At 36.2% G+C, this 12,359-nt stretch overlaps 2 protein-coding genes across 5 annotated transcripts in view; one reads left to right on the top strand and one right to left on the bottom strand.

Moving 5' to 3' along the window:
- LOC139121929 (probable gluconokinase) overlaps positions 1 to 3,689 on the top strand; it is a 7,309-nt gene extending 3,620 nt beyond the window's left edge. For 2 of the 3 annotated variants that reach the window (XM_070687256.1, XM_070687257.1), the window contains exons 3-5: positions 177 to 341; positions 872 to 915; positions 1,674 to 3,689. In XM_070687256.1, the coding sequence (XP_070543357.1) occupies positions 177 to 341; positions 872 to 915; positions 1,674 to 2,016 (552 nt within the window). In that variant the 3' untranslated portion in view covers positions 2,017 to 3,689. The remainder of the gene's footprint in view (positions 1 to 176; positions 342 to 871; positions 916 to 1,673) is intronic. The other variant, XM_070687258.1, reaches the window with a different exon arrangement.
- Positions 2,847 to 12,359, bottom strand: part of LOC139121923 (DNA polymerase iota-like) — a 22,136-nt gene continuing 12,623 nt past the window's right edge. For both annotated transcript variants that reach the window (XM_070687246.1, XM_070687247.1), the window contains exons 7-11: positions 11,589 to 11,767; positions 9,562 to 9,653; positions 9,002 to 9,132; positions 7,516 to 8,560; positions 2,847 to 2,976 (exon numbers count right to left, since the gene is read on the bottom strand). In XM_070687246.1, coding sequence (XP_070543347.1) covers positions 2,961 to 2,976; positions 7,516 to 8,560; positions 9,002 to 9,132; positions 9,562 to 9,653; positions 11,589 to 11,767 — 1,463 coding nt within the window. In that variant the 3' untranslated portion in view covers positions 2,847 to 2,960. The remainder of the gene's footprint in view (positions 2,977 to 7,515; positions 8,561 to 9,001; positions 9,133 to 9,561; positions 9,654 to 11,588; positions 11,768 to 12,359) is intronic.

The raw sequence follows: 12,359 nt of genomic DNA, 5'->3' as shown, positions 1-12,359 counted from the left end.
TGTATACAGGTCACACTGGCAAAGCTTGCTTAATACTATCATACACCCATGATGCCAGGCTATTTACTGGGAGGGATAATTACAGCTGTGCTGGTAACTGACATCTGAAGTTTTCCAAAGTCTGCATATAAATGAAGTCAGATAAGGGGACACTTTCATGTTTCCGTGGTTTCCAGATAATGTACCTATCTTTTAAGATGACATTGACCAAGACAATAGCAAATGACCAATTGATATTCGACATATTCTGCCAGCTATCCTGGTCCTATGTTGATGCTGATGATTATCACACTGAATCAAATAAATTGAAGATGAGTAGTGGAATACCACTGACAGATGAGGTAAGAAATGTGTTCTTATTCAAGATGACCTGTCACTGGGTTGTTTTGTAAATATCTTAATTATTGTTCAGAGTGCGAAACACCTTTATCTTGCTTTTTGGATCTTAGAGATATATTTTATCTGTAATTATCTTATTATTATTATTATTATTATCATAATTATTACTTTTGTAATGGTTGTCAAAGAGCTGTCTAGAAAAATGGGTAATTATTCATTAGGCTTCCCAACATGCTTCAGTTGATGCTTTCACCATAAAAACTTCAACCCATAAAATGACAAAAAGAAAAGTTGAGAATATGGGATTTGTGCCTGAATGGACATGCTGGTTGCAAAGAGCCCAGAAAAAGTTTTCCATCTACACTTTACATTATGTTCTTTCTGGCCTTTAATTTTAACATACTGACCTTCCACATGACTAAAACAACTCATTCTGTTAGAAGTTATTTCAACATTGTTAGTTTTGAAATACATATTGCACTGGCATTGCAAAAACAAAAGAAATCAAATCACAATATTCTCTGTTTACTAGGATCGTCTTCCATGGTTGTTGGGACTCCACAGAATTATAAGAAGGTATGTAGTGATATCCTTGTCATGTGGTCATCTTTGCCCCTGACACCCTGCATGAATGTATGTGTCTGCATGATGTCTGTCACAGGTTACCAAGAAGTCCGAGTTCAAAGGTTAACAGCCTCACATTTAAAAGATTACTAGTCAATCTAAGGACATCTTTTACTACAGTCAGCAATATATTTTAAAAGAGTATGAGACACTAGCATATCATACCCTATTAAAATATACTGCCATCAGTATTGCATCTTTCCTTGGTCACCTGATTCAGTATTGAAGTCTGACAATTAACCTGAGAATGCAGATGTCATTGCAACCCTCCTTCATAATGTCACATACAATTTATCATGTCCGTGCAAGGAGGTCATAACTGACATTTTTGCAAAAATCACTCTTCTTCTGATGAAAATCATCTGAAATGACTTGTTACAATGGCTGGAATTCATACAAAGTAAAATCTTTGTGTAGAACCATTATTCAATATTTATTAGAACATGCCTTGCAATCAAATTGTTGATTCCGGTACCTTTCCTTATACACCTATTAAATTCTGATATTTGCAATTTCACTCTTACTGCATTGACTCAACCATTACTTTTGATTGAAAACTTATTGAGTGGCACACCCACTCCTGACATTACAAACACTCCATTTTGTAATTTCAGAAATGAAAACTGTTGAAGGAAACTTTTTTTGAATAATTTCAATTGATGAAATGTCAGATATCTCAAATATATAAATCCTCTCTGTTCATACTGCAGATGGATTGAAAGCAGTGAAAGTGGAATTCTGGGATGTTCAGCACTGAAGAAGACCTATAGAGATATCTTAGTTTATGGTGACACAAGTGCTGATAGGTTGCATCCACCGGACCATGATAAGTCAAAAGATGCGAGTATAGTGATTGTTTATCTCAAAGGCACTGAAGAGCTGCTACAAGCCAGAATGTCTGCTAGAAAGAATCACTTCATGCCAAGCAGTCTACTCCAATCACAGTTAGAAACAGTAGAACCTCCACAAGGTGAAAACTCCATCACCGTTGACATTGATAAATCTGTCAAAGACATTGTTACTGAAATTATATCTCAACTTGACATTAAGTAATGACATTGACTAAGTTAAAGGAGATTATTACTGAATTTATGTCAAGTTGATGTCACCCAAGTAATCAACACTGAGGATGACTTTCATCTGTAACTCTTTTTTCAGAAAAAAACAACAATATAAACAGGAATTTTCTGTGATTTTCAAGTGCCTGAATTATTTTGCCAATTTACAAGTCCTTCAAATTTAGGAATTTACCAGAAGGATGCATGAGTGGCTGCATGTCACAATGATGGTAATAAGTGAAAAATAGAAGATTTAGTAAATTATAAACATATATGTTTATTGTCCTTCATGTAAATATATTGAAAAAATAAAATCAGAGTTTTATATATAAAATCTATATCATGTAACAGTGGCAGTGGTATATTTGGTGTTTTGCTTCACTTCAGAAATGACACAATAAACAAATTAACAGAATTATTATCAAGATGTTTAAAGACAAACAGTAAAGCCTATAATTGTGGAAATCTTAGTTTTGTTCTTTGCAAGGTCACAAAAATACACAGTTCCAATAAATAAAACATGTTTTTAGTAACTTCTAGAGAACACGGCAGAATAAAACAACTTTCCTGGCAGTGTGAAATATGGTGACAATTTCTTGGAGGTAGAGGGATAGTGATGGCAGGCTATAGGAAATACAAATCCCTTTCTCAGCCATATATTTTTGCCAAATTGTGTTGATTGGAACAACAATTCAATGTAAAGGAAAAAGTCACTTTTGAATTATTATTCCACAGCTTTAAATTACTTTATCACATGCACAAGCCAAGTTTGTCGTCTCCGAACAAAAAATACGGGATTTATTCTCTGGTCGTACTACGTCACGACAACCTGCGTCTATGTCATCAATTTTGGTGCGTCGGACCTCTTTTTGTTGTTGATCTTTGGCGTGCTTGTAAAAATGTAAACAAACAACATGGTGGCCGAAATTTCTCCCACGATCAAAATGTGTCTGACCTGAAAATAACGCAAACATTAGTCATGATTATTAGACTGTGACAATACATCAACTAGGCAAATTTTTGAGATCTTGTGTTTTAGTTTTGTTGCTGATATGCATTGGGGTTTGTATTCGTATGGATGCCGCTGACGCTTGAACTTTCGACGCACTCTGTAGACCACGGTAGAAAAACGGTTTCCACTGCAACATGAGGGGTTAAGTGCGGTGTCCATGCCTCCAAAAGTCATGTAATGAAATCGATATTTTCACAGACCACGACATTAATAATCCGAATGATGTAAACACAAGAGTGTACCACCTGTACATTCTGAAGGAATTACGTGAATAATTTGCTGAAACAACGAACTCGAAGCTGGTCGCGTATCTGTGGATTCCGTAAGCATTGCAAACAGGGTCAAGTGCGACGTTTACAGTGTTCGCGCTGTCGATATTCAGTCGATATTTATTCCCCAAAAATAGCGTATCTTCGTCTGTGATAAATTTCTAGGCCTATGCTCTCTTTGAAATAGAGTATAACTTTGTGGAAGGTACGTGTAGACCGAGAGGTCCTCTGGCATTTGCTCCATACACCAACGAACGTGAACACCGTGTTCCTCTCTCATGCACGCGACAGACGACTGGAAATGATTGACAACTTGCGCATGGCGTACTGATATTATTCCTAAAGTATTTCAAAAGTTTAAATGCGGAATCGTCATGGAAAACTTCTTTTATTTTGCAAAAAATAGTGACAACATCACTGTTCGCTCCCATATAGTTATCAAAACAAGTCAACAATTGTATGAAACATGGACATACATATACAGACAGACTGACATACAGACTGGCACAGAGTGATATATAACAAACAGCTGAATGTAATGATAAAATAGTTAAGTATAGGCCTATACAGGCACTGAGAGTGAATATGTTACAGCAATTTGATTAGTTTCTTTTCCTTTTCTACTTCTGTGATAATCTTTAAGACAATCAATCTGCAAGGCAGTTTATGTATTGACAAATATATTATCTTTTACAAGCACAAAGTAAACTGTTCTTGATTTTTCATTTAAAATATTTTACATAGACTGAAATACATAACATGCAACCAATGTTTACACTTTGCCCATACACCAGATACATGGAGAAATTTCAACATACAATCATCAACTCAGAAACCCTACAGGGAAAAGTAAACATTGTTTTCTTCCAGAACAGCTGGTGCATCCACATCTGGAACAACTTAGAAACTTAACCAATTACACAAGGATGATGACACAAGAGATAAAGTTAAACTGTGGTGAACTTGACTATTCCTTTCAAATCCTTACCTAACTTGACATCTTAAACTAAAAAATAGCGTCAATGACACTGTAGCTCCCATCCTGCACTATTTAGTGTTTGTTCTCTGGTCAGATATTTGAACGTGTGAAAGGGATAAAGTGCATGAAGTGAAAATACTTAAATGAAATGTACTGGAGACAGTGAAATATGTTTAATGTAATTATTCAGAATATAAAATGGAAAAAATACAGAATTAGATATATCGAATACTGTGATACAACCATTAACTCAACAAGTCATTTACAATGACATAGTCCCCACTTGTAATAGGAGTATTAGTCTTGATGGGGCAGGAAGTATCACTGGAGTGTATATGTTGAGCTCTATGGGCACATAGGTCTATGTTGTTGTTCCCAATTTGAAACACATGAGGCATGTCTAAGTTATGGTTCTAAATCGGGAAAAAAGATCAGACCTCTAGCAGTATTGGCCAGCCAAGAAATACATATGCGCATTATAAATGAGGTACAAGATGTGACATCTTAAGGTCTAATATCCTATCAAAATTGGAGGGTATAGAAATTGTGGTTACTGAAATATGTATATATATGTATAATCAAGGTCAAAGGTCATCGAGGTTACATGACATTTTGAAAAAAAAAATTATATTGCTAATTAATCCCTATATGTCAAAAAATCAGATCTCTAGCTCTATTCGCTTGCCCAGAATTAGATGTGTCCATAATTAATGAGGTAAAGTGATATCTGCATGAACGGATGGACTCACGGATGGACGAACAGACGGACATGACCCAATCTATAAGCTCACTGGACTTCATCCGTGGGGACTAAAAATTGTGTCACTGCATCCTTTTTGCAATATGAATACGATGAGAAACTAAATTTTTATTTTTCGTGGCCTTATACATGGGAGTCTATTGAGATCTGCCTTATACATGGGAGTCTATGGACGTGTAAACTAAAAATATGCAAATTTCACCACGATTTGCCCAAATTTGGGAAAGGTCACTCCTATGCACTTCCATACCAAGTTTCAAATCAATCGGACTTGTGGTTTCAGAGCAGGAGATTTTTTGACCAAAAATGGGAGAAAATTACAAAAAAATTCATGAAAAATAGCAAGTCCAAGATACTGACCCAAGATGTGCACAATCATTTCATGTCAACCAAAAGTACTTACATGCTAGTTTTTCATGTAATCTGCTCAGTGGTTATTGAGTTTTTTAATTTGCATAATTTTGGCAATGACAACTTCATTTGAACAAAATCTCATCTACAGCCCATCATTCATGTACACACCAAATATCAAGATGAAATGTACAGCGGTTTTGGAGTTTTTGATGTTGACGGACAGACATACAGACATACAGACACACAGACATACAGACATACATACATACAGACATTTCCCTAGCCTATAAGAATAGCTTCCATTGCCATATATACATATGGCTATGGGAGCTAAAAAACACTGCATGGTTAATTGTGCACAAAAATACATCGGGGTGGACCATTTGATAAGGGATGGTGTCTGGAAGATCGATGAGGTACATTATCTTTTTTATCCGATCCATTGTACATTCTTTTTTCCCCACTCTCCCACCTTTTCTTTTTGTCAAACCTTCTCTGGCTGAATTTTTTATTGGCATTTGTTTGGAATTTTTTCAAAATCTGCCAGGATTTTCTTACCGCATTTCAACACCAAATACAGTTTTACCATATCAAATGCTTACTAAATCACCACATTATATACTCTTAGTTCCAGTAGGTATAAAATTACCAAAAAAAATCTTAAAAATACAAAATGAAAGCCTATATCCCAGTAAAACTGAAAGTTTCGCAAAGTTGCCCCAAAAATTCAAAATTCCGGATTTCAACTTAATTTCAATATATCTTATTAACAAAAACCCTAAGAACCGGTTTACTAAATATCAAAGCAATCATCAGACTGGTAAATTTTGAGAAACAAATTTTTTGAACAAAAATGAGAAAAATTGCCCCCAAAATACAAAATTGCAGATTTCATCCTAATTTTAAATATATCTAATAAAAAAAACCCCTAGGAACCTGTAAACTAGATATCAAAGCTACCAGATCAGAAGTTTTAGGAGAAAAATTTTTTGACCAAAAAAGGCAAAAATTGCCCCAAAAATAAAAAAAAAATGGCCAGTTTCAGCATACCTTCAATACATTATATTGAGATTAATCTTAGATACCTGTATACCAAATATCAAAGCTATCAAATCAGTAGTTTTTGGATTTAAAATTTTTTAATCAAAAATTAGGAAAATTGCCCCAAAATTATAAATATGACAATATCACAAATATGACAATATCAATACAATTTGTACAAGCGTGACTGAGGTCATTCTGAGGAACATGAATATTAAGTTTCATAGCAATCAGAGAAGCGATTTCAGAGAACAAGATTTTTTGACTAAAAACGGAAAAAATACCCTAAAAATACAAACATGCAAATTTCATCCCAATTTTTGCACACATAATTTAGAATACGGTACCTAAAGAAATCTGCATACCAAGTTTCAACCAAATCTGACCAATGCTTAGTGAGTTTTAGCCATTTGCAGGATTTTTTCTTTTTCGCCCCCCTCATTTGTATATTTTTGGCACTGACATGTTCATTGGAACAAATTCACATCTCCACCCCTAGGTGCACCTGTACACCAAATACTAAGACAGTAGGTGCTACGGTTTAGGAGTTTTTGATGTGGACGGACTAACAGACATACATACATACTTACATACATACACACAGACGCCATTTTGCCACTTTATACGAATACCTCCCATTTGCATATATACATATGCATATATGGGAGCGTAAAAATACGAATTCTTGGCTTGTGCATGTGGTAAGTATATTATTCCCTAATATTTTTCTTCGTTCAGCGAAGGAAAATACGAGTGATGTAATGACCGTGTCACGACTCGTGGTGACACGGTCATTACGTCACGAGTATTTTCCTTCACTGAAGGAAGAAAAATATTAGGGGATAATATCATGTTGAAGCATAACTAATCACAAATCTTCATTTGTTAATTTGTCTCCTCACAGTAGACTAACATATTTTTGATATGTCATAAACAACATACCAAGACCAGGGTAAACATGGCAAGGGTATGTAAGCTAATGTGAATGATAAAAATAAGAAATGAACTTGATCCATTGACACGCTCCATTCACTGTAACTACATGGGAGTGCTATCAGCTTTGTGCTTTATTCGCTTACTTTCTTGAAAAGTACTGTTCAATAGTTACAGTAGTCTTTTGTTTTTTGCTTGGTTGTGATGGTTTCCTTTGTTGTGAAGTTGTTTGAAATGGTGTATGAAAATCAGTCTTCCACGAGTGTAGTAATTCTTGCTGGACATCGGCTGGTAACTCTGCAAACACTGTGGAGTCAATGCCCTTGGGTAAGTCAACTTTAGAGGGAGCTGTACAACTCTGCAATTCTGCAAACTCTTTGGGGTCAATATCCTGAGATGACCCTAAAAAAGGAAGAGTTCCACCATTCATTTGACTGCTTGCAGTTTCCCCGACACTAATACTGGTCACCTGATTTTGCTCACAGGTATGTGTTGGTTTCCCCCACTGACTGACCAGTGAGTCTTTCTTCTTTGCAAAGAATGATTTTGACTTCTTGAAGTAATCCATTTTATTACTTGAATAACCATCTGTACTGGCATACCCACCACTGCTACCATCTTGTGTCAGTTTTGGATGAGAAACTGTGTGACTTGAGTTTGATAGCCTTTCGGTCGATCTGCTCCTTTTCAATGGAGTGAATCCAGGCATTTGTTGACTCTGTGTATTCTCACAAAACACATTTTGTTCACTTTCCTTCTGATCAGCTTTGATATTGTATCTGCTGGGCAAGTTAGATTCTGGTCCTGATGTTATTTGAGGTTCAAACCAACCACAAACAGTTAATTTGCTGTCATTGGACTCCGTTTTATCATGTGCAGTACTTGTGGTACCCTCATGGCACAGAGCAGCAGTGTCTTCATCAGCAGAGTAAAGATTCAACTTGACTGTCTGTATTTTTTCATTACTGGTCTGACTACTGACTTGTGAGATTGTTGACACTTCTTTCCTCTTATTGGTACCGCCAAAGAATGAACTTATTGTACTTGAGCTCTTGGTTCTTTCTTTCAATTTGGCAAAACAAACATTGATGAGAGTCAAATGGAACTGATTCTTGATGTCCACCATCTTGCAAAATAACACCACACACAAGTCTAGAAGTTTATTCAGCAAGGTTTGTTGTCCTGTCACACCTGTTGATGGAAGGAAGTAATTCAGAAACATCTCAAGTGTGAACAATCGACTCCCTTTGAAATGTTCTATAGGAATTGACGGTGTATAGGTTTAACATCTTGTATATGATATTTTGCAAATGCTAAATGACTTTAGTGATTAACTGACTTTGCATGAAACATTGCATTATATCAAACAAGAAATATTTAAACAAGAAAAAAAAATTGTTATATCAAAAATTATTAGAAAAAATTATTTTTAAACATTTCAAAGTTGTTTCAACGTCATGGTAAAAGCAAGCATACCTTAGAAATTGAACTAGTAACAAAAGTCACTTTTCAAAGCTGCATTCAGGAAACATTTCCTTATGAACTACATATTAAATTTTCTCCATATGACAAACAGCACTACTTCAAATATTACTTTCACCACAAATGAGCTTAAAAAAATGTTAATATCACCTTTGAGAAACGTGTTGGCAATATCATTTGGAACTGAACACTGACGACTTTCACGACTCCATTTATGTGTTTGTGAGAATTTTCTGACGGTCACTCTGATTGTCTGTGGCACTCTTCCATCATTGTTTATCCTGAATGAAAACAAATGTAATCAAAAAATAATCATTACAGATACCAGTACAGTAGTCCAGCAGATTTAGTTTCTACAATACAATAAGCCACCTGGAAGTCATTTATATATATTGTTCTGAGGCACAGCATCCAAAGAAATAATGGTTGTGGCATGTTGTCAAACTGCCTATATCACCGGATATGAAAAAATGCACACAAAAAAATTGGAAAACTCATTTTCTCATTTGTTTGTTGTATGTTCTTGGGAATTCTCCCGGTGAAACAAAGATAGCTACCTTACATTGGAAAAATTGTTAATGATTTTGCAGAAATTGGTGATACCACTTTGATTCAAATTTCTCTCTGCCATATCAATGTACTGTACCCTCATGAAAAATTCAAATAATTCATTTGAAATTGGGGCTGAGCATTCTTGATGCGGTTTTTACCTTGTGATAAGATTCTTGAGTAGACCTGTCATGTGTTCTTTGGCTTCTTCCAATTTACTGCATTTTTTGAATGAATCTTCATCACTTATTGACTGGAATCAAACACATGAAAATGACAGGAATGAATTCAAATGAATACATGGAGAATGATAACAATGAGAAGAAAGGATTAAAATATAAAATATGATTTCAGAATTCTGAGCATGTGGGGGAAATCATAATGAGTACAAAAGCCTTGAAGTTTATGTATCAAGCACCAGCAATGTGAATAGAATATAAAACATCTGAAGTCAACAGATGTTGGAAATTTCCATGCTTTTACATGGCGTGTTTTTGCAGATATAACCCTTATCCCGCCAAGTTTCAACATCAGATCAAGTTTGATAAAGCCAGTGAGGCAACACATGTCCAAAGTCCACTTTGATTATGAGGGCCCTCACTTTGGCCCCACACTTGTCGATTTCCGGTACCTTTACATACCTGCCAAAGTGCTGCATTTTCACAAACACTTGAAAACTGGAAGGCCTCTGGAAACACTGATGCTTTCAACTAGATTTTTACTGACTTAATCTGCTGTAACATACCATGCCAAGTAGATAAAATCCATCTAGATTTTGGCTAAATTGCTGTTTTGTAATGATTTGGCAGATGAGGAAATGACAGACTTGACAAGATAAGGGTTAAACTTGTGATATGTGTCACGTTTATTGGTATGGATAACTAGCTGAAATACACAATGTTTACAGACATCAAACTTTCAATTGGAAATCTAAGTCACTTTGAGAAAGTCAAGGTAGTCTGGTTCCCTGACCAATTTTCCCCAGTAGAGGGCATGGGAAAAATAGGGTCAGGTACCGGGTAGCCATCTTGAACAGAATTTTGTTCAAGATGGCGGAGGTTAGTCACCTGACAGAACATATGCTACAACAAATATGGCTGCTACCATGAAAACGCCGGTCAAAATTCGACTGGATCAGAATTATGTTCGAACACTGGTATCCGAACCAAAAACATTGGCACACGAGACGGGAAACATAAACTGAAAGGATTAATCCAGAAGGACGGGGAAATAGAGGTGATTGAAGGCTGGCTGTGATATCGCAGCAGTACTTGTGGCGTGTATCGAACGCGCTAGGGTCATTGAGGTCATCGCCGACTGTGGCGTGACCCCAATGACCCGAGCACGTTCGATACACGCCACAAGTACTGCTGCGATATCACAGCTAATTGAAAGCAAACTTTGTTGAAACTGTGAACGACGATTGATTTCGATGGATAGAATGGTGTCCGAATTTCGTGAAAAATGCCAGGCATCATGTCGACGTTCTAAAAGTATCAAGAGGTGTGCTAAATTACAGTGGCTAAATGATGGAGGTAGAAAGCCTCTCTTTCTACCTCCACGGCTTTGTGGTACAAACAAGAAGTTGGTGTCAAGTGAGCCTGAAAGTGCGAAACCCAAGAAACATGAGAAAAAGTTACAAGTGTTACTTTCATCCAATCACAGCTTGTTTTATTTTAACCCAATAGCGTCCATGTTTACATTTGCCGGTACCTGACCCTATTTTTCCCCACGCCCTCTACCGGGGAAAATGGGTCAGGGAACCAGACTAAAAGTCAAGGTAGAAGTGAATTAGCCAAATGCAGGAAGAGACATGTCTGTCATCATACATATTGCCATCCACCCCAGAGAGCTTATATGGTTTCTTTGTACTGAGACAAAACCAGGCAATATACAAATATTTCATATTGCAGTGTAACTACTGACACTCATGGTCAACAGACAGACATGTACATCTCAGTGAACATTTGAGGCAGGGGTACACTAACCCTTTCACCACCATAGTTTGACCCAACCCCATTGTTTGCAATGGTAAGTGTGGACCTGCTTACAGGATAATGGGGAGAACAGGTTAAGCCACTGATACTGCAGATCTCTGTAGTAAGTAACTGGTATCACAGAGGCCATGCAGACAGTTCTTCAAGTAATGGTACTGGCAAGTATCTCTAACATGCAAAGCAACACGTACCTGAGGGGCACCAGAAGGTTTTACAGGAGAATCATCAATGCCATTGGCTAATTGATACATTGTAACAGCTAGATTGGTACCAAATTCATTTTGGAGTACTTCTAATGGAAAAACTCTCAGGTCATGTACAGAGTTCATCCCCATGGCAACCAATCGCTTTGCTGTTGTATGACCAATCCCTACAGAGTAAAAAGAGAGTCTTTAACAAATTCCCGCTGTGCTATGAATAAAAAGAACAAATGATAACACACTTTACTTGCAAACATAAGACGATAGCTGGACTAATCATGGTTTTGATTCATAATATAATACTGTAATTTCAACTGAATGCATGTCAGTAAAGCTTCACTGGAACTTGATAAAACAAAATATGAAAGACTCAAGCAGCCTGGTCTGTCTGTGGTCAACATATGTAAGTTAAAGATAGTTTTCTTTTGTGTTCTGCAGCCTTCAAACGTCTGAATAATTATGTCAAATGGTTATTTCTTTTTTTGTTATTTCTTACTCTTTGATATGCACTCTACCTGTACCAGTAGTTTCTACATATATCTAACAGGTACCTTATAGTTTGTTTGTATCTAAATTACAAGTATCATTGCATCAAATGATTTACAAGAAATACAACAAGCAAAGAAGATCAACTTGTAAGATTTAAAATATAGTTAGGCCAAGAAAAATAAATAGTTTGTTACTCATCCTCGCGCGTGTCAATTCAGACCCACTGCGCCAACCTTTTTTTCTGCTCATGAGGAAATAAAATTTTAAAAAACA

Source organism: Ptychodera flava, chromosome 21 (genome assembly GCF_041260155.1).
Source record: "Ptychodera flava strain L36383 chromosome 21, AS_Pfla_20210202, whole genome shotgun sequence".
Lineage (NCBI taxonomy): Eukaryota > Metazoa > Hemichordata > Enteropneusta > Ptychoderidae > Ptychodera > Ptychodera flava.
This window is presented reverse-complemented; position numbering and strand designations above follow the sequence as displayed.